A 19,852-nucleotide genomic window follows, 5' to 3' on the forward strand; every position below is an offset into this window, starting at 1 on the left:
TAAGAGATGTTGCTGCTGGCACAAAGCTCTCTGTGTGTTCCTCTGTTCTGGCATCCACTCCCCTCCCACTCAACCCCACCAACCCAAAACAATCTGTTGACCTTCAGGGCACACAGCAAAATCCTTTGTTTAAGAGAGGTTTTTAGAGAGGGCTAAGGCAGTTGAGGCTTTTTTGGGAACGTGCTGGGTTGGGAGATTAAGATTTCCATGGAGTATTGTGTCCAGTTCTGGGTGCACATTTCAGGAAAGATGTGGACAAATTGGAGAAAGTCCAAAAAGCAACAAAATTGATTAAAGGTCTAGAAAACATGATCTATGAGGGAAGACTGAAAAAACTGGGCTTGTTTAGTCTGGAGAAGAGAAGACTGAAAGGGGACATGATAACAGTTTTCAAGTACATAAAAGGTTGTTACAAGGAGGAGGGAGAAACACTGTTCTTCTTAACCTCTGAGGATAGGACAAGAAGCTTAAAGGCTTAAATTGCAGCAAGGGCGGTTTAGGTTGGACATTAGGAAAAAACTTCCTAACTGTCAGAGTGGTTAAGCACTAGAATAAATTGCCTAGCGAGGTTGTGGAATCTCCATCATTGGGGATTTTTAAGAGCAGGTTGGACAAACACCTGTCAGGGATGGTTTAGATAATACTTAGTCCTGCCTTGAGTGCAGGGGATTGGACTAGATGACCCTTCCAGTTCTATGATTCTATGGCATACTGCAGTACAAAATATAAATAATCATGATGGTTTGTGACCGGTGGGTGGTATCTGGAAGGAGATGTGCTCTTTCAGTTTTGTAATGATTTTTTCATTGCTGTTTTCAATTAAAGTCACTGATGCCTAGAGACCAGGATTAGCATGCTTTTATGTTACTCACATCCAAATAAATAACTAGTGTCCATGCAACCTTTCTAATACTAAAACAACTACAGGAGAGTCGAAAGGGGTAGTTTCTCTGCACATACTTGTTTAACATGCTGTTCTAATGTAATCTATTTTTCCTCTCCTCAGTCCTACACTTACTATGGCACACAGAAATCTGACAGGTAGCTGTAATGTCAACTGTGGATGCAAAATTCATGAGTACGAGCCTGTCTGTGGATCAGATGGAATAACATACTTCAATCCGTGTCTGGCCGGCTGCATCAATGGTGGAAATCATAGCACAGGGGTGAGTGTATAACAAACCCATCCAAAATGATGTAAATCTATACTGGGGGGGCCAAAGATCAGCAGATCTGGGCTGGAGTGGATAGGTACAGAAAGGGGGAGTGTACCAGCTCCAAGGCACGCTTCTTTCTAGCTTCAGAGAATCTTACCCACAAGAGCCCCATGTGCATGAATTTCTCCATGTTTCAAGGTGGTAGGAACACCAGCTGTCCATGGTATCATCCCAGCCTTCAGCAATGTGGGAATTTTGAGCATAAGTTAACACTAACTATATCGACATTAACTTACACCGAGTGAACTACCTCCAACCAAAGGGATGATTTGGAAATGACCATGGGACCATGGCACTTGTAGGAATTGTACTCCACCGTGGCAGGGTGGCAGGGAGGCTGGGTTTGCAGCACAAGCACAGAGTGTCTGCATAGATGGCCTGGGCCTCTGCTCATGTCCTACATTCACTGGGTTGTAGAAGCTGAATGCTTCTTTGGGGGTTGCCTGGTCACAGATTGAAAAATACAAAGGAAACTTGGTGACTGGAAACTTAGTTTCTGGGCCAGTGCACAGGAAAACTGGTGAGGAGTAGAATCTGTCCCTGTTGTCAACAGAATGCTTTGGGCTGCCAAAAACCCAAGGCTTTGGAATTCATTCGGTATTACACACAGAAGAGAACGTAAGACCAAACATTTCTATAAAGTATTGTCTGTTAAAGCGGAATAAAGACAAAAGATAGGAAATAGTATGAAACAATGTTGCCTTGCTTTCAGCATCTAGAAACCACATTCATTACATGTCACACTCTTGCCTTACACATTTATGCCCAGTCAGTGAAACATGAGAACTGTCAGTCCCAGGATGATAATTTGATATTTTGTTTTGACAGAACAGTTCTGAAGTTGAAGGTCCATATAATCATTGCATCCAGTGCAGATAAAATTGAAAGCTTCCTTTTACAAGATATTGCGAGGTGGAGGGGAAACAACTTTTTGGTAACCAACTGCTATAGGCACGATTCACAATAGCCACTACATGTGTAGTTAACTTTAGGCACATTCTTAAGTCACATTGGTTTCAGTGGGTCTTAAGTATATGGTTAAGTGCTTTGCTGAATACAGTTCATAGTTCTGACCTTTGCTGCTTTTCACATACTATTAAAATAGACCTGTTAATTCACTTAATCATGAGGAACTTTGAGAATGCTTACCTCTCACCATGAATTTCAAGTGGGTTAAACAAGCTATTAACTGCAATAAATGATACTAAGAAAATGTCCATTATGACATCAAGTTTATGTGAAAAAAGTAGTATACGATCATGTAATTAAAGACTGTATCATAATGCATACACACAAGGGGGCTAAATTAAGATTGTACAGTCATCCTTAATTCTGGCATTTCCTAACTTTTGATTACTTTATTTTGCAACCTTACCAATATTCTTTTAACATAGGTGTGTGTGTGTGTGTGTGTGTGTGTGTGTGTGTGTGTGTGTGTGTGTGTGTAAAATTCCCTGTTTTTGAAAAAAGTTATTCCATCCTTCCATAGTGACACCCACATGGATCATCAGCAGAGCTGAAAACTTTAGATCCATCAAAAAGACCTCTGCCACTCAGAGATGACTCATGTCTGCTGATACTAGGAGGGCACAATGTAAAGGGGGGGGGGCATGTGACTGCCCCACATAGCGCCTCTGGGAGGAACCTTCCAGTCCCACCTCCTGAGTCAGAGCAGCCAATCCCGCCAGCTCTTGGAGGGCTGGGGCCACAGGAGTGGGACACATGTGACTCTGGGCCAGTCCCCCCTCCCCCGCATCTGGCCTGGGGCTGCCACACTCCTCTTGCCAGAATTCTTGCCTGCTGGGGGGCACTCTTTCCTCCTCCCGTTGTGCCTCCCCCCGGTACATTTTCGGCTTGCTCAGCCTGGGTGGGGAGCAGAGGGGGCGGTATGGAGTTGCTTTGCATGCCAGCTGATAGTGGCCACTCTGTGCAGCATGGAGAGCCCGGCTGGGGGTGGCAGCAGCCTGCCCCCTCAGCTCCCCGCCCAGGCCTGGCTACCAGGAAAAAAGGCCGAGCGAGCCGGAGCGTCCCCATCCTCCGCACAATCCAGGCTCTGGAGGGGAATGTGTTCCAGTGGGCAGACTTCTGCGCATTCCCCCACAAACTTGACCTCTTCTACTTCATCTCCTCCAATCTGTCCCTGACCTGTCACTTTCCTGATGCTGACTCCTTGTCCAAGCCCCATTCTCCTTGCCACATAGTACCCTTCTCCTCTCCTCAGGCTTTTCATCTCATCCTGCTCTCCTTGACAGACAGTTTTATTTCCCCTCTCCCCCCTCTACTCGCTCCCAGTTCTAATCTCCCTCTTCAGTCTTCCTCCTCCCGTCTCTTTGCATCTTCCCCTCCCTAGCTCCTTGTCCAAGTCTCTTTTCCCATACACTCCCTGTACTCCTCAGCTCCTTGTCAGATCTGTTTCCACCCTCCCACCCCCCGCTGGTTCCTCGTCCCAGTCTCCAACCTCCTCCAGCTCAGCATTCACTTTCAGTATCCTTTTTCATTTCCCTGACCAGCTCCCAGCCCCAGACTCTCTGCTTTCATTTCCAGTGCCTAGCCCCAGCCCGAAGTAGCCAGAGCAGCCATGACAGGGAAAGCCCAGCATTACTTCTGTAGTCCTCGGCTGGAGACTGCTCAGTCGCTCTATGGGGAAGGCACATGTGTAATCTGGTCAAGGAAGCTGTGAGGGGATGGAGCATGCTGAATGAAGACGTACTCTTCGGAGATTTTTCAACTGTGATTTTGAACTGCAAACTGCGATATTTCAAAGCTTTATCACTTGGTGAGATGAGGATAGATTCTTACAGAGAGGCCAGAAGACATACCCCTCACACAAAGGCCACATCCCTGCCAAATTTCAAATCCCGTCTTCAAAAGCATGGGGACACTAGAACTGTTCAGAGAAAAGATCACAGGAATGTTTAATGTGGGCAACACGTATTTTTCCCTCGCCTCATTCTCAGAAACGGCTAAACCATTTTGGCTGAGAGTTGCCAAAAAATCCAGCCTGAAGCAGACAGCATGGAAAGTTTCAGTACAAAGGGTTAAAGTTTGGCAATGTTATAAGTGACTTATGGGAAGTGTCAAGCAAACTTAATAATAGGAGCATTATCCCCAGCCCTGCCTAAAACTAGGATAATCTCTTAAGCACAGAACTCCTTTTTAAGTGGTAGTTCTTCACTACAGATATGTGGTAAATATTGCACATTGTCTTGGTTGAAGGGGCAAAAATCTTAATTGCAATATTTTATGTTTCTCCTCTTTGCTTCTCTCAGGTAAGAAATTATACTGAATGTGCCTGTGTCCAAAGCCGCCAAGTTATCACTCCACCAACTGTGGGACAGCGCGGACAGCTCAGGGTGGTTATTGTCAAAACATACCTGAATGAGAATGGCTATGCTGTTTCTGGGAAGTGTGATCGGACCTGCAGTACACTTATCCCATTCCTAATATTTCTGTTCATAGTAACCCTTATAACAGCATGTGCCCAGCCATCGGCAATCATAGTGACACTCAGGTAAGAATCTAGCTGTATACCTATCTAGATACATATATTATACCTATCAGTACAGTGTTTGTATCACATAAGAGAGACTGTTGGCCAGACCCACAGCAGGTGTAAAGCAGTGCAACTCTATTCAAGTCAACAGAGTTATGCCCATTTACACTTGTTAAGGATTTGATCCCTTATACAGTAACTCCTCACTTAATGTTGTAGTTATGTTCCTGAAAAATGCGACTTTAAGCAAAACGATGTTAAGCGAATCCAGTTTCCCCATAAGAATGACTGTAAATGGGGGGGTTAGGTTCCAGGGAAATTTTTTTCACCAGACAAAAGACTATATTATTTATATACACACACACACACACACACACACACTAAGTTTTAAACAAACAATTTAATACTGTACACAGCAATGATGATTGTGAAGCTTTGGTGAGGTGGTGAAGTCAGAGCAGAGGGTGGAAGAGGGTGGGATATTTCCCGGGGAATGCCTTATTGCTAAATGATGATCTAGCACTCGGCTGAGCCCTCAAGGGTTAACACATTGTTGTTAATGTAGCCTCACACTCTTCAAGGCAGCACAATGGAGGGAGGGGAGACAGCATGGCAGACAGAGACATACCCTGTGTGTGTGTGTGAGAGAGAGATGCGCATTGCCCCTTTAAGTACGCTGACACCACTCTAGTATATTGCCTTTTTAAGTAGATCAGGAAGTTGAGACAGCAGCTGCTGCCAGCAAGCTCCCTCCGTCCTGAGACCTGTCGTGCCCCCCCTCCCACCGCTCTATGGAGATGGGGTAAGAGGAGGGCAGGAGCAGGGGGGACATCCTGACATTAGCTCCTCTCTTACCTCCCCCCACAGCAAGCAGGAGGCTCCCGGGAGCAGCTGCAAGGCAGAGGGCAGGAGCAGCACATGGCAATGAGGGGAGGGACAGCTGAATTGCCAGACAATTGATAGCCTGCTGAGCGGCTGCTCAGGGAACTTAGGGGAGCGGGGAGCTGATAGGGGGGCTGCCGGTCCACCCTGGTTCCAAGCCCCCACCAGCTAGCTCCAACGGGCTGCTCTTCCTGCAAGCAGTGGACAAAGCAGGCGGCTGCCAAACAACGTTATAAGGGAGCGTTGCGTAACATTAAACGAGCATGTTCCCTAATTGATCAGCAACGAAACAACATTAACCGGGATGACTTTAAGTGAGGAGTTACTGAATTTATACCCATAACTAGGGCCCTACCAAATTCACGATCCATGTTGGACAATTTCACGGTCATAGGATTTTTAAAATATTCAGTGTCACCGTTTCAGAGGTTTACATCTGAAATTTTATGTGTTGTAACTGTGGGGGTCCTGATGCAATATGGGGTGGTGGGAGGTCGCAAAGCTATTGTAGGGAGGGTCGTGGGATTGCCACCCTTACTTCTGCGCTACTGCTGGCTGAGTGCCAGCTCTAAAGCCAGTACTGCTGCTAGCAGCAGCGCAGAAGTGAGGTCGCTGGGTATCGGGGGGTTGTTACTTGTGGGGGGAAGGGGCAGAGCCGGTCTTAAGGGTGGCAACTGCCCAGGGCCCCATGGTCAGGGTGTGCCGTGGTCCGTTCCCCCGGCCAGCCAGCCCAAAGTCCCTTTAATGCCTGAGCTGGGGAGGGGCAGGGCTGAGGCACTCCAACCAAGGACTCCTACCGTGCACCAGGGTCTAGCTGATAGTCCCGATCGGGCTGGGGAGGGATGGGACGTCCTCTTCCCCTGCATGGGCTGCTCTAGGGGCTGGGTCAGACTCACCTCCGTGAATCTCCCCCAGCTGCATGAAACTCCACGGCTTCACTGTCTTCAGACCTGGGCCCCCAGCCAGCAGCCAAGGAGCTTACTTCAGGTGCGGGATGTTCCCAGAGGTGGGTCTGACCCAGCCCGGGAGCAGACCGTGCTGCAGAAGAGAAAATCCTGTTCCTTCCCAGCCTGGACGGGACTAGCAGCTGGAGCCTGGCACATGGTTGTAGCCCCCAGCTAGGGTGCCCCCATACCTCCCCTTCCCCATGGGAGGCAAGTATAATAGGCCAGGGGAAGTTAAGCCTCCCTTAACCCAGCCTCTGACCCCACCTTCGCTCCTCCTCTCCCCTAAAGCCAGCAGGGGCTGAGCTCAGCCCGGCGGCCTGGAACTCAGGGTTCGGCCCAGCCAGCAGCCTGGGGCAGGTCAGGCCAGTACTTGGGCCGGCCAGTGGCCTGGAGTTTTGGCCCAGGACTTGGAGCACCCAGTGTGGCTGGGGCAGGCCTTCTGGAAGCCCTGAGCTCAGGGCGGCGGGGGCGGGCGGGCTGGCACTTGGGGCGGTTCAGCCGGGGCTCCTCCAGCTGCAGTGGGTGGGCGGGGGGGCCTCAGGGCTCCCGCAGGTGAGGGGGGTGGAAGGGGTGGGGTAGGGGCAGGGCCTCAGGAAGGGGCAGGGCTGGGGGGACTAGTCTCCCCAAAAGGGGGGTTCATGCACCACTCATGCCCCTACCCTACAATAACTAGATATCATGGCGGGGGGGGATATCAGATTTTATGGTGCGTGGTGCATTTTTCATGGCTGTCAATTTGATAGGGCGCTACCCATAAAATGATGATGTATCTACCTTGTGAGGCAAGAAATGTCCAGCAGACACAGTGCAAAGAGAAAAATGTAAAAAAACCAAAACCAAAACCCAAACTGGTTAGATTTTCAGGTCTGGCGCAGGATATTTGGCTCATCTAGATGTCAGCCCAGAATGGGTATTGTTCAAAATATCAAGAGGGGCTTGTACTCATCTATTTGTCTATTAATTTCTTGAAACTTTTAACTCAGCCCTACATTATACCTTTTCCTGGGTCTGCCTCTCCCCCCCCCCCAAGAGCTTTGAATGGTATCAAGTAATTATTGTCTTGATTAAAAGGATGTATATTTAAAATATCACTTTCTGTAAAGAAACTTAAATCAGAGTTTTAAAGAAAGCGAAGTCTTCCTCTAACCGTGGGATGCAGGTCACTTGCTAGGATCATCTGGCTATATCTCACTTAATCAGTTCCTTGCCATTTCAGGGGACTTAGGCATTGGTGCATCTCAGTCTCTGCATGTGGTACACATAGTTTAGTCTCCCGAGGGCTGTAATTGTTTGGTTTAATTCTGGTTGTTGGGCTTAGTATGGGGTTGGCTGGGTGATATTTAGGGGCCTGTGGTACACAGGAGGTTAGACTACATAGATGATCTGGTGGTCCCTTCTGGCCTTAAACTCTATGAAAAACCATGATGTGGTCTTATATTAACACAATTGAACAGACATAGCGTTGGTAGACCAATATTTCAGTTTTAGAAACAGGGAAGAGGGAGAAGTTGAAGGAACGCAAATTTTTTTAGCATGTTTTGCAAAGCTCATGCCTACTTTCAACAGATCCTAGGGACAGAAAGAATTAGTGTTAAACACAGTGAGGGTTAATGCAGTGTCAGGTATGGTGCTATATTATCAGTATGTGTTTCTCCTAGTGACTGAAATTAAAATTATTCTGGTAAGTATTTACAAACTGTTAAAAGTTACAGTCCAGCTACATTTACACATGTACATGTCGGCTTCCATGAGACATCGTCAACGGAATGAAGAACGTGGAAAAATAGAAGGAAGCTTCCCTATGACCAAATGCCTCTTCTTCTCTCATCCCAAACATGAAATATTAGAAACCAAAGCCTAAATTAAGTCTCTCATATTTACAGTTTAGTCTCAGGCTTCTTGTTGATAAGGCCCTCTGTTAAGCACCCAAAAGTTTACTTTCCTAACTGTACAAGCTTTTTGGGTCTTCAGATTTTAGAAGCTTGCCAGAAGAAGCTATCTTGTCAGATGTCTAGTTGGACCAGAACTAATGGTAGAATGGACTTGCTTGCACTATTTTCTTGTGGTTCTCACAGGAACTTAGACGTGCAGACATGAAATCAATTAAAAATAATAATTTTAATCAGTTAATCAAAGCAATATTTTTCGGACATCAGAACGTTACACTATAATGTCAGAATACCAAGATGAAGTTTGGAGCTTTTTTATTTCACTCAAACCAGTTTTCCCCACCCCTATTGTGACTATAGCTCTTCTACATGGACTTAAATAGAGGCACATCTTACCGCCATGCTGGCAGGACTACTCAGTAACTTGAGAACCCCTGATCTATTACCCTATTGAGTCAGTATAAGGAGGTCTGGTAGCATTACCCATCATTAAGATTACCCCACTGTTCCCATTACTCTGTCCTCACTGAGCATGCTCCATCCCCTTACAGTTATGTGTGACTGGACTTCTTAGTATACCATCCCCACAGACTGACTGAAAGTGCTCCCCTCAGCCCAGGCCAATGGGGCAAGGCCAGACTTTCCGTATCAAGACTGCTCATGGTTCCTCTGGGCCAAGGTGGGCTGGTCATTGGAACTGAGAGAAGGGATCCTGTCTCTGCTATGCTCTCAGTGACACTCCCCCCACACTCCGTTGTACTCATACAGCACGGAGAAAGAAGCTGTTTGACTCAAATGCAGAGGGAACAAGAGTTGGAACAGGAGGGTTGGATGGGGAGAGTAGATTGGGACAAGGAGGCTTGGGAGGGGAGACAGAGACTAGATGCTGATGGGGAAGGAATGGAGAAGGAAACTGAGACTGGGAGTTGTGGGGAGGCTGAGACGTGGACTGGTAGATGGTAGAGGAGAAAGGTGGGCTGTCTGGGTAAGGAGACTAGGATTGGGAGCTGGGACGGGAATTGAGGGGAGACTGGCAATCAGTGGGTAGAGGTGGAAACTGAGATTGAAGGAGGAGTTGGAGAAGAGACTGCGACTGGCTGGGTAAGTAGACAGGGACTGGGAATGCATGGGACATGGGGAAGGAGATGGGGGGTGGGGAGGGAAGGGAGACCTGATGAGGAGCCAGGGATGGGGGAAGAATCGCGACTGGATGGGCAAAGAGGCTGGAATTCTGAGCCAATTGGGGAACATAGATGTGTGTGTGGGGGGCAATGACTGGAGGCTGGGGAGAGATACACAGATTGAGAGATGAGGGAAATGGGGGCTGATTAGGCAAGAAAACTAGGAATAAGGAGCTGGTGGTGCGGTGGGGACTGGGAATAGCTGGGCAAGCATGCTGAGGGTGAATGGGGGATGGCTGGGTAAGGACACTGGGGCCAAGCAGCTGGGGGAGTGGTTTTGGGATGGGGAATGGCTGGGAAAGGAGCATGGGAGCAGGATGTGGGGAAAGACTGGGACTGTTTGTTTAGAAGGGTGAGGCTATGACTTGCTGGGCAAGGAGACTGGGACTTGGATGAGAAGCAGGAGATGGAGACTGGGAGTGGCTAGGTGAGAAGAATGGATCTAGGATAGAGAACTGGGGTGGGGCAGAGACAGGATTGGGACAGGAGAGTAAAGGTCAAGCTTGGAGGATTGGGCAGAAGAGTCTGTGCCCACTAAATCCCATTTGCCTCCAGCGCCAGGAATGGAACCCAGGATTCTTGAGTTGCATCATTCCTCTGCTATCAGCAAATAGCTGTGAAACCCACTGGCAACGTGTCCTAGCCCCCTCTTGTGCTGGGCCACACAGGAAGACAACCTATCGGTTACTCCATGCACTCAAGTGGCAGAGTCGATGTGGTGGATTTAGCAGTTGCAATCCTCCTGATGAGACATATGGTCATCAGTATGGTGCCACGTGATGGAATTTCTGTATTTTCAGCTTGCTTTTTAAAAACCTAGGACAGCATATGCCTGCTCTCTCTGTCTCTCTCTCACACGCACAGCATGTTAAAAGAACATTATTAAGTTGCAAAGTTAAGCACTTAAAAATTAGGAAATGCTAGAATTAAAGTTGTCTGTATAAGCTTAATTCAGCACCCGTGCATGTATGTTGCAACACAGACTTTAATTACATGATCACATACTACTTCTGCCACAGGCTTGAGTAGACTCTGCCTGGAGGTGTGAGTGTACATGGACCGGAACTGGGCTCTACTGTTGCAGAGCGTCCTCTGCCCCCCCCCACCCAGTCCAGCTTCTTCCTTCTCAAGTGATCAGGAGATGCAGCCAGAACGGCAACAGAAGATTCTGGAAGAGCTGGAAGAGGGGCTGGGCTGGCGCATAGGGAAGTGAATGAGCCAGGAGATTGCAGGAAAAGAAAGGATGGTTAAGGCAATTGAACGCCTCCTTGGAACGGGGAGTGTCTCCCTGCCACAGCGCTTCTAGGTGATGCTAGTATTGCCAAGCTCAAGGGATCAAAGTCAGAACCCTGGCCCCCAACAGATCAAAATTGATGTGTTGGACACCCTCAGAGTTTTTTTAAAAGAACGATTATACTGTGTTTTTCATCTTTCGTATGGTTTTTGCCCTCACCTGCCCATCCCCAGTGTGTGTATGACAATTAATGTTGTCCATTCTCCCAAGTTTATTGGGTAAGGTGATTTTGGCTCCTGCTGCAGGAGCTAGCACCATGTACATCTGCCCAGTAATGCGTTCTGCTCCCTTCCAGCCACCCACAACCCATGAGTTCATGGCCATAGCCCCCAACCTCTCTGTTCTGTCTCCGCTTCAGTATACCCTTCCCTCCCGTCTGCTTCTGCTGGGGTCTTCACCCTCCTCTCTCAGGTCTGGGGGTGGTGGTGGGCTGCAGTGGGGTTCCCTCGCCTCCATCCATGCTGGGAGGCAGTTGCAGGAGCTCGTCATCCCCTTTTGCCCCTTCCCAGGCTGGGTGTTGCAGGGAGGGAGACGGCAAAGATGCATCATCGTGTCCCTGTTGCTCATAGGAGTGAAGCTGCCCAGAGCTGCTGGGCTCTTTAGCTCCCCCACTGCTCTCCTGTGAGAATAGGTTGCTGTGGGGGCGTTGGAGAGTGAACTCTGCCTATTCTGTCCTAGGAAGTGGCTAAGTGGGGTGGGCAGCCAAGCAGAAGACTCAGAGTCACTAAAGGGCTGGAGCAGCTTCTGTCAGCACTAGATTGGCTCCAGCCAAAAACTTGACACGCATAAACAACTTACTAGAATTGGCAACACTGAAATCACGTGTGCCAAAGTTCTCAGAGATGGCCACCAAAAGCCAGATTCACAAAGGAACTTAGGCACCTAACTCCCACTGTTGGATTTAGGCACCACTGACAGTCACAAAATCCCTGCTCAGCTGCTGCCCAACTCTGGAGACGACTAAATTCCTTACGTGTTTAAATTATCACTTTAAAAGTTCTCTAGGACTTAAGTTTCTGCCACTGGGCATGTGGAGGGCTCCCTCAGGCAGGCCCCAGGATGCCAGTCCCATGCCTAAGACCCGGCAGGACTGTCAAACTAGGCATGGCCCTGCCCACACTATCTTGCCTGCAGGATCAAATCCAATAGGTGTGCTCTGAGCACAGCTCACGCCATGCAATGCGTTGCAGGGGGCAGTGGCCTCCCTTACAACCGTTAGCCCATTGCTAGTGCAATCCCCTTCAATTCTCCTTTGTGCCTGATTACGCAAAGGGATTTGAACAGGGGTCTCCCATCTCTCATGTGCATGCCCTCACCCATGGGCTGTGGGATATTCTGATGGGGTGCTCGCTCAGTGTCTCCTGTTGAAACTGTTCTGAGGTGCATAACTAATGAGCGAATGGTTCTGTAGTCCCCTGGGGAGGGAACACACCGGAGAGGTAGGAGATGGCTGTTCAAAACTTTTCACCTCATCAAGAGAGGAATAGAACCTGGGGCGTCCACATTCCAAGAAAGTGCCTTAACCACTGGGATAAAAGTTATTACAGAGTATACCTCCTCTGACAACACCCCCCCCCCACCTTTGCATGGCGTTAGGTGTGCGCTGCTGCCTTTCTTACAAGAAATGGTGCTTAGGTGCCTAACTCCAGGCTCAGGTTCAAGGCTGTGAATCTCAAGCAGCGCTAGGTGCAGGGGCCCTGGAACAGGGCGGGGGCAGGGGGCCACGGCCCTCCCATTTTTGAGGCCTGTCCCCTCCACTTTCCCCCAAGGTCCTGCCTCCCCAGGCCAGGCTGAAAGCTGTGGGTAGCCCAGGCCCCTCCACCTGCCTGGGGTAGGGGGGCCTAAGAGTAGTCCCTGGCCTATGTCCCTGCCCCCCAGGGCCCTGGCCCAGGGCAGGTGGAGGGTCCGCAACTCCTCACAGCTACCCAGGTGGCTCTTACCATGGCCGGGCTGCAGCTCCAAAACCCCGCCGGCTGGCTGGAGCTGGGTCAGGGGTAAGAGCTGCATGGGAAGCTGTGGGGAGCAACGGATCCTCCACCTGCCCTGGGCAGGGGCCTGGAGTGGGGTGGGGATATGAGTTGGGGACTGCACTCACACACAGATACCCCCGGCAGGTGGAGGGTCTCTCTGTCCCAGTCCGGCTTCCAGGGGGCGGGGACTTGGGGGGGAAGAGGTGGGGCTGGGGCATGGCCATGGAGGGAGACCCTGCTCCCCCCCCCACACTTTTGGGAAGGCTCGGCTGCCCCTGCATAGGTGCCTCCTTCCAGCCTGGAGTTAGGCACTTAAAGCCCTTTGAGGGGCAGGACGCAGGACCCGTTTGGTTGGTATCTCTTGTTAGCTAGCTTAGCCAGCTCCCCACTTGGTGGAGTGGCTTTTGTGAATACCATTCTTGGTCTCTCTCGCTCGCTCCCTGTGCATTGTATAGGTAGCTTGAGTGCCAAACTCAGGGTTATGAAGTGCACTGAGTGGTCAGCTGCCTAAGCGTTAGGTGTTACAATGCGCTGCAGTACAAGACCTCAGTGCCCTTAGTTAATCAAGGCCTAATTGTGTGGTCTGCATTTTTGATCCCTTATTTGGGACCCTGGGGGTCTGATCTGCAGAAATGCTGAGCACTCAGCGCTGCAGCTGAAATCAGTGGGAGCTATACTTTGAACATATAAGTACTCTGAAAAATCAGGCCCTAGGAGTCTGGGCCTCAAAAATAGTGGCTACTTTTCACCTTTATATATCGATGGCTCGGCTCCCCAGTTGTAAAATGGGGCTAATAGCTGCTCATCTCAGTGCGTTGAACGCCATAGAAATGGCCATGAGGAAATGAACACTTCGGTTTTCAGAGCAGGGTTTGAATAGTGTGCAGTAAATAAGGCATTGGTTGCGGGGGGGAGGACACACATTGACTAACAAGGAGAAAAGAGAACATTGCACAGCTCTCATTAAGTGAGCATGACAGAGCCTGTGTAATGAAGGATGCTGGGGTCCTGTGGAATAAAAAGCGTATGTGACTGTAGCACTCACAAGAGAATGTCAGGGTTAGATTTCCCTGCACTTTGTCCATCTGAGGATTGACGGTCTGCTCAGGCAGTCAAAGTGGACAGTTCTGGTGGCAGCAGCTGAGTTTAGTGTGTGCTGAAAGGACTCAGTGGCAGTGGGACTCATGTTAGTTGTGCATGTTCATTTTTAGATACTAAGTTTAACAAAACGTCAGTTTTAAAACTGTCTCTGGCATGGGACGGTAAAAGAGTTATGTAATTAAAGACTGTCATAATGTATATGCACAAGAGAGCCCAATTAAGCTTACACAGGGTACCTTAATTCTGGCCTTTCCTACATATTTGGAGCTTGTCTTTACAAACGTAGTGTTCTTTTGAGAGAGAGAGAGAGTGTGTGCGCACATGCACATGTGCAAAATATATAGTAAACGTGTGGCTACACTGGGCTGTTATTTATCCTGTCAGACTATGTGAAGACTTGGCTAATTGTCCTAATTTATAGTATTTCAAAATATTTAAACAGTCTAGAGGGAAATTCTGTGGTTTACTGTAATTATATATAAGCGGTGCCACAGATACATTGCTGCTTTGTAGTCTGATATTTTAAAGACCTGATCCTGTTCCCACTGAAGCCAATAGAAAAGCTCCCATTGGCTTCAGTGGTGTTGGATTAGGGCCTTGGTCAATCTTTTGTATGCTTCTACTGGTACGTTTCCTGACCTAGCTTAGTTATGTACTCACTGAGAAAAGTTCCATTGATTAGATTGTCTGGGAAGAATTACCAGAAACCATGAGCTACTGTATAATTGTGTTGAAGACCTTCCTAACAGCTATGGGCTAAATTCTGCAGTCCTTATTCAATCCTTACTCAAGACTCCCATTCAAGTTTATGAGATTTTGTTTCCTGGCTAAGGACAGCACAGTTTGGCTCTTTGTTACTATCAATAGGTTTTATCCTCATTACCAAATAAACTGAAGAAATTTTAGTTGATGTTTATTACAGCTGGAGAAGACCAGGACAGTACAGCCAAAACATTCTAAAAAGATTATTTGTTGAGACTGTCTCTTCAGAAGATATTCTCTTTCCCTGCTAGGTCTGTGGAAGATGGCGAGCGGCCTTTTGCACTAGGAATGCAATTTGTTTTATTACGAACTCTTGGTAAGTCCTATAGCAAACGTAAGCACTAACAGCTCCCTGAACAACACCATTTGCAAAATCCTCACAAAATTCTCCATAAATATTCTATAAAGCAGTGAAATTCCACCAGTGAATAGCAGTATGAGCCCAAAATCACCATTTAACCTAGCAACTGAGAGGTTATTTGATGTTCATGTTTTGTTACTATTTTTTTTTTTTTACACCACATTAGTTTATACAAACCACATTGTACTGTAGTGGCCAACCAGCACCACGGAGACAAAGACACCTACAGTGACAGAAAATAAGCACCTGGATTTTACACCATTTTTAGCCGTAGTTTTCTACCAGCAGTTTTAAGCTCCCATCCCTTCAGCACTTCCCTAAAGTAGCAGTTTTAATCTGCAACAGATTATAGTGGATATATTTTTAATTGGGAATTTCCGTGGGAATTTCAACAGCTCCCTTTGTTCAGCAGCCTTTCCTTTGTGTTACTTGGTTCCTGGCCTTTCCTAGATAATTTTATTAGCTACATAGTGCAGCTGGTTGAAACTTTTCCACCAAAACTTTTTTTTTATATGAAAAGTAGCCTTTTTTTCTATGCAAAAATGTTCACAGAAAAGTCAGTTAATTTTTGAATGGTAAACATTTTTTGAAAAATTATTTTTCATTGAAAAACTGGAAAAATTCCATACACGTAAAATGGCAAAGCTTTTTGTTTATTTTGAATCCCTTCTCTTCTCCTACCAAAGAAAATACCATTTCCTGGCCTGTTCTACCGAATAATTTCCAGTATTCGCTCTTGGAGAATTCTCATTGGGACCCAGAGTGAATGGCTTCATTTTCTGCTCCCTGTGCTGCTGCTTCCTTTGCAGTACATTATTCAAAACTTTTCAGGCAAAACAGGCATTAAAATTCCATGTTCCTTATTTGTCTGTTGCACTATTTACACATGAAGGCTCCGTATGTATCCCTAGAGCTGAGTAGAAAATAGTTTTCCCATCCCACAAGACTTTTAGAGGTTTTGAAAGCTTTACCATCTGAATCAGGTCAAACTGTTAAAATCTTGTACATTTTCACAAACCAAAAATCTCCCCCAAAATTTGGATCAGGTGAATGAAAATGTTGTATTTAGATTTTGACTTTTATTCACATTTTATTTCTGATAGATTAACTTACGTTTCAAAACAAAAAGTCATTTCAAACTGAAAAATGAAACTTTTTGTTTTAAAAATATCAAGCCAGGATGTATTGACAATTTCAAAATGTTTGTTTGTGAAATGTGAAATTTGTTGAAAGTGACCCTTTAACACAAGATGTTTTGGTTTTGCTGAATCAGCATTTCCTAATGAAAAAACATGTGTCAAAAGCATTCCTGGACACCTCTATTTACTACATTAAGAACCACAACCCCATTTTCTGCATTGTCCATAGGGTTGCCAATTTTGGTTGGAATATGCCTGGAGATTTCATCACATGACATACTCGTCAATTAAAGATTAATCTTTAATTCTTGGAGACTCCAGGCCAATCCTGGACGATTGGCAACCCTAATTGGCCATCCCAGCAGTGTAAGCCTCTGATTTCATGTGCTCTTCCACACCAAACAGCTGTCTATGAATATCAAACAACGCAGCTCACCCTACAGACCCAGTCCAGATTTTAATATTTTTCCTAAATGGAATTTGTCATGAGATTTTTTTTTAAACTGGTATTTTTGTTTTCTTCAGATGCTAAAAAATTGCCTTCCCAGAAATCAGTTCTCCTCTTTCTAAGACAAGACACGTTTGTATTTTAATGACTAATTCCTAATTAGTCTTCTTCAAAGCAGAAAGAAAGCTTGTTAGGTTATTATTTACACAAAGATATTCCTATCGAGCTTCTGAAGTAGTCAGAACTTGCCTATCCAAAGCACTTTAGGTGTACAGATACTGCAAAAATGTGAGTAGTGCAGTAATGGTTATTTATAATGAATGAGAGGAGAAGGCCGGTTCATTCCATCTAATCACTAACGGCGCAATTTTGTTTGAAGAGGATTGTTATGACCTGTTGTAAAATGTGAATCACGTTTCTAGGACAAAGAATGAGCACTTAAACTGGACCAACTGCGCTGGTAGCAGCCTGGTGAAATTGAAGCCTGTTTCCATGGAAGAGAATCTCTCTTCAAAGGGACAATTTGAAAATAATAATTCTGTTCTATGTCATTTTTCATAAGGGCAGCTACTTGTGTTTCATGCTTTAATAGTTCTACTGGGTAATTCCTGTAAGGAATCTTACGGTATTAAGGCCTTACTGCTTTCACATTGTTCACATGTTTCTTAAAAGATGCTATTTGCATGGTTTTAGGGGTAAAATGTAATTTTGGGAAGATCAGTGGGCCAATCTTCCAGTTGTGACAATTTCGAGAACACAGGGGAGCAGAAATCATACCAACATTCCCTGGCCGTGCCTCTGCTAGGCTGTGGCATGGCATACCCTTGTTTGCATGCAGGAACCAAAAAGCTTCTATAAGACATCATTCACACTATTGATGTGAATGTTACATGTCAGGTTCTCAAATAAAAACATTTAGGAGCCCAAGCAGAATAGAAGGTCATAAATAGTTTCTCCCCTTAGGAGGCAAAGAGCCTCACACATTTGTGAAGAAATTGCTTGCAGGGAAGTATTCATAGATTCATAGATTCTAGGACTGGAAGGGACCTCGAGAGGTCATCAAGTCCAGTCCCCTGCCCGCATGGCAGGACCAAGTACTGTCTAGACCATCCCTGATAGACATTTATCTAACCTACTCTTAAATATCTCCAGAGATGGAGATTCCACAACCTCCCTAGGCAATTTATTCCAGTGTTTAACCACCCTGACAGTTAGGAACTTTTTCCTAATGTCCAACCTAGACCTCCCTTGCTCCAGTTTAAGCCCATTGCATCTTGTTCTATCCTTAGAGGCTAAGGTGAACAAGTTTTCTCCCACCTCCTTATGACACCCTTTTAGATGCCTGAAAACTTCTATCATGTCCCCTCTCAGTCTTCTCTTTTCCAAACTAAACAAACCCAATTCTTTCAGCCTTCCTTCATAGGTCATGTTCTCAAGACCTTTAATCATTCTTGTTGCTCTTCTCTGGACCCTTTCCAATTTCTCCACATCTTTCTTGAAATGCGGTGCCCAGAACTGGACACAATACTCCAGCTGAGGCCTAACCAGAGCAGAGTAGAGCGGAAGAATGACTTCTCGTGTCTTGCTCACAACACACCTGTTAATACATCCCAGAATCATGTTTGCTTTTTTTGCAACAGCATCACACTGTTGACTCATATTTAGCTTGTGGTCCACTATAACCCCTAGATCCCTTTCTGCCATACTCCTTCCTAGACAGTCTCTTCCCATTCTGTATGTGTGAAACTGATTTTTTCTTCCTAAGTGGAGCACTTTGCATTTGTCTTTGTTAAACTTCATACTGTTTAACTCAGACCATTTCTCCAATTTGTCCAGATCATTTTGAATTATGACCCTGTCCTCCAAAGCAGTTGCAATCCCTCCCAGTTTGGTATCATCCGCAAACTTAATCAGCGTACTTTCTATGCCAATATCTAAGTCGTTAATGAAGATATTGAACGGAGCCGGTCCCAAAACAGACCCCTGCGGAACCCCACTCGTTATGCCTAATTCAGACTAATGCAATTATTATTTTTTATTGGGTGAGTGCCATTGTGTTGCAGCTGAACAAACTGAAATATGGTCTCTCTCAAAGGGTCAAGGGCCTGATCCAGTATCCATCAAAGTCAGTGGAGCCATTGACTTCGATAGGAGTGGGATTGAGGTGTCACCGTCTAACAAAAGAAATCTATGGTAGACAACCATTAAGTGCAGGAGCACTGGCTAACCATATGATGGAGATGCCGTGGTGAAGACGGTAACATCTGCATAGTGAAAATATATTTTTTAAAAGATTGGGCTCCATATTGTATCACTAGAAGTGGGACCTGGAGGCTAACTGATGGGTCTTGTGGGGAAAAAAAAAATTCCATCGTGATACACAGTGGCCATGACTAAAGAGCCATGTAAACTTAGGGTGTGGCTGCACTGCAACATAAAAGTTGGCTATTGCATCGTACCTAGTTTCTTAAAGTTTTCTAAGCATTCACCACTAATTATTATGTTTTGTTACTATTATTACAGCTTACATTCCTACTCCAATTTATTTTGGGGCTGTTATTGACACCACGTGCATGCTTTGGCAACAGGATTGTGGTGTGCAAGGATCTTGTTGGGAATACGATGTAACTTCATTTCGCTTCGTTTACTTTGGATTGGCAGCTGGTCTCAAATTTGTGGGATTCTTTTTTATTTTTCTGTCCTGGTATTCCATTAAATATAAAGAAGATCAGCTGCAGAGGCAAAGATGGAGGGCCTCACCTGTAAACACAGTGAGCGAGATGGTTGGCAATGCTGGACCTCAACAAAACTATGCACGGACTAGATCCTGCCCTACTTTCAGTGCTCGAGGGGAGCACACTGAAGACGTCTGTCTGGCACGAGGAATGAATTACATAGCACAGACATATCCTGGCCCCTTTTCAGAAGCAATAAATTACTCAACTGAAAATGCATTGGAGGAAGTCACTGCTGAAATATAGACCCCAGGTTTGAAAATGTAAAATTCAGTTTTGTTGGTTGATTTAAATATGGCGCCTTGTGAAACACCCGTGCCTTCTTTTTTAATCTACATGTCACATGATAAACCAACAAAACTTAAAGCAAACATCAATAGCATACTTGAGGGCTGGATACCTCAAAATGACCCAAGTTCTTATTTCTCCCCTC

General features: G+C 46.2%; 1 protein-coding gene across 1 annotated transcript in view; it reads left to right on the forward strand.

Moving 5' to 3' along the window:
• SLCO5A1 (solute carrier organic anion transporter family member 5A1) overlaps nt 1–19,665 on the forward strand; it is a 115,586-nt gene extending 95,921 nt beyond the window's left edge. Inside the window, exons 6-9 of the mRNA XM_065399810.1 lie at nt 1,007–1,166; nt 4,487–4,728; nt 14,988–15,052; nt 19,208–19,665. Coding sequence (XP_065255882.1) covers nt 1,007–1,166; nt 4,487–4,728; nt 14,988–15,052; nt 19,208–19,665 — 925 coding nt within the window. The remainder of the gene's footprint in view (nt 1–1,006; nt 1,167–4,486; nt 4,729–14,987; nt 15,053–19,207) is intronic.
• Nucleotides 19,666–19,852: the final 187 nt, after the last annotated feature.

Source organism: Emys orbicularis, chromosome 2, assembly GCF_028017835.1.
Source record: "Emys orbicularis isolate rEmyOrb1 chromosome 2, rEmyOrb1.hap1, whole genome shotgun sequence".
NCBI classification, from domain to species: Eukaryota; Metazoa; Chordata; order Testudines; family Emydidae; genus Emys; species Emys orbicularis.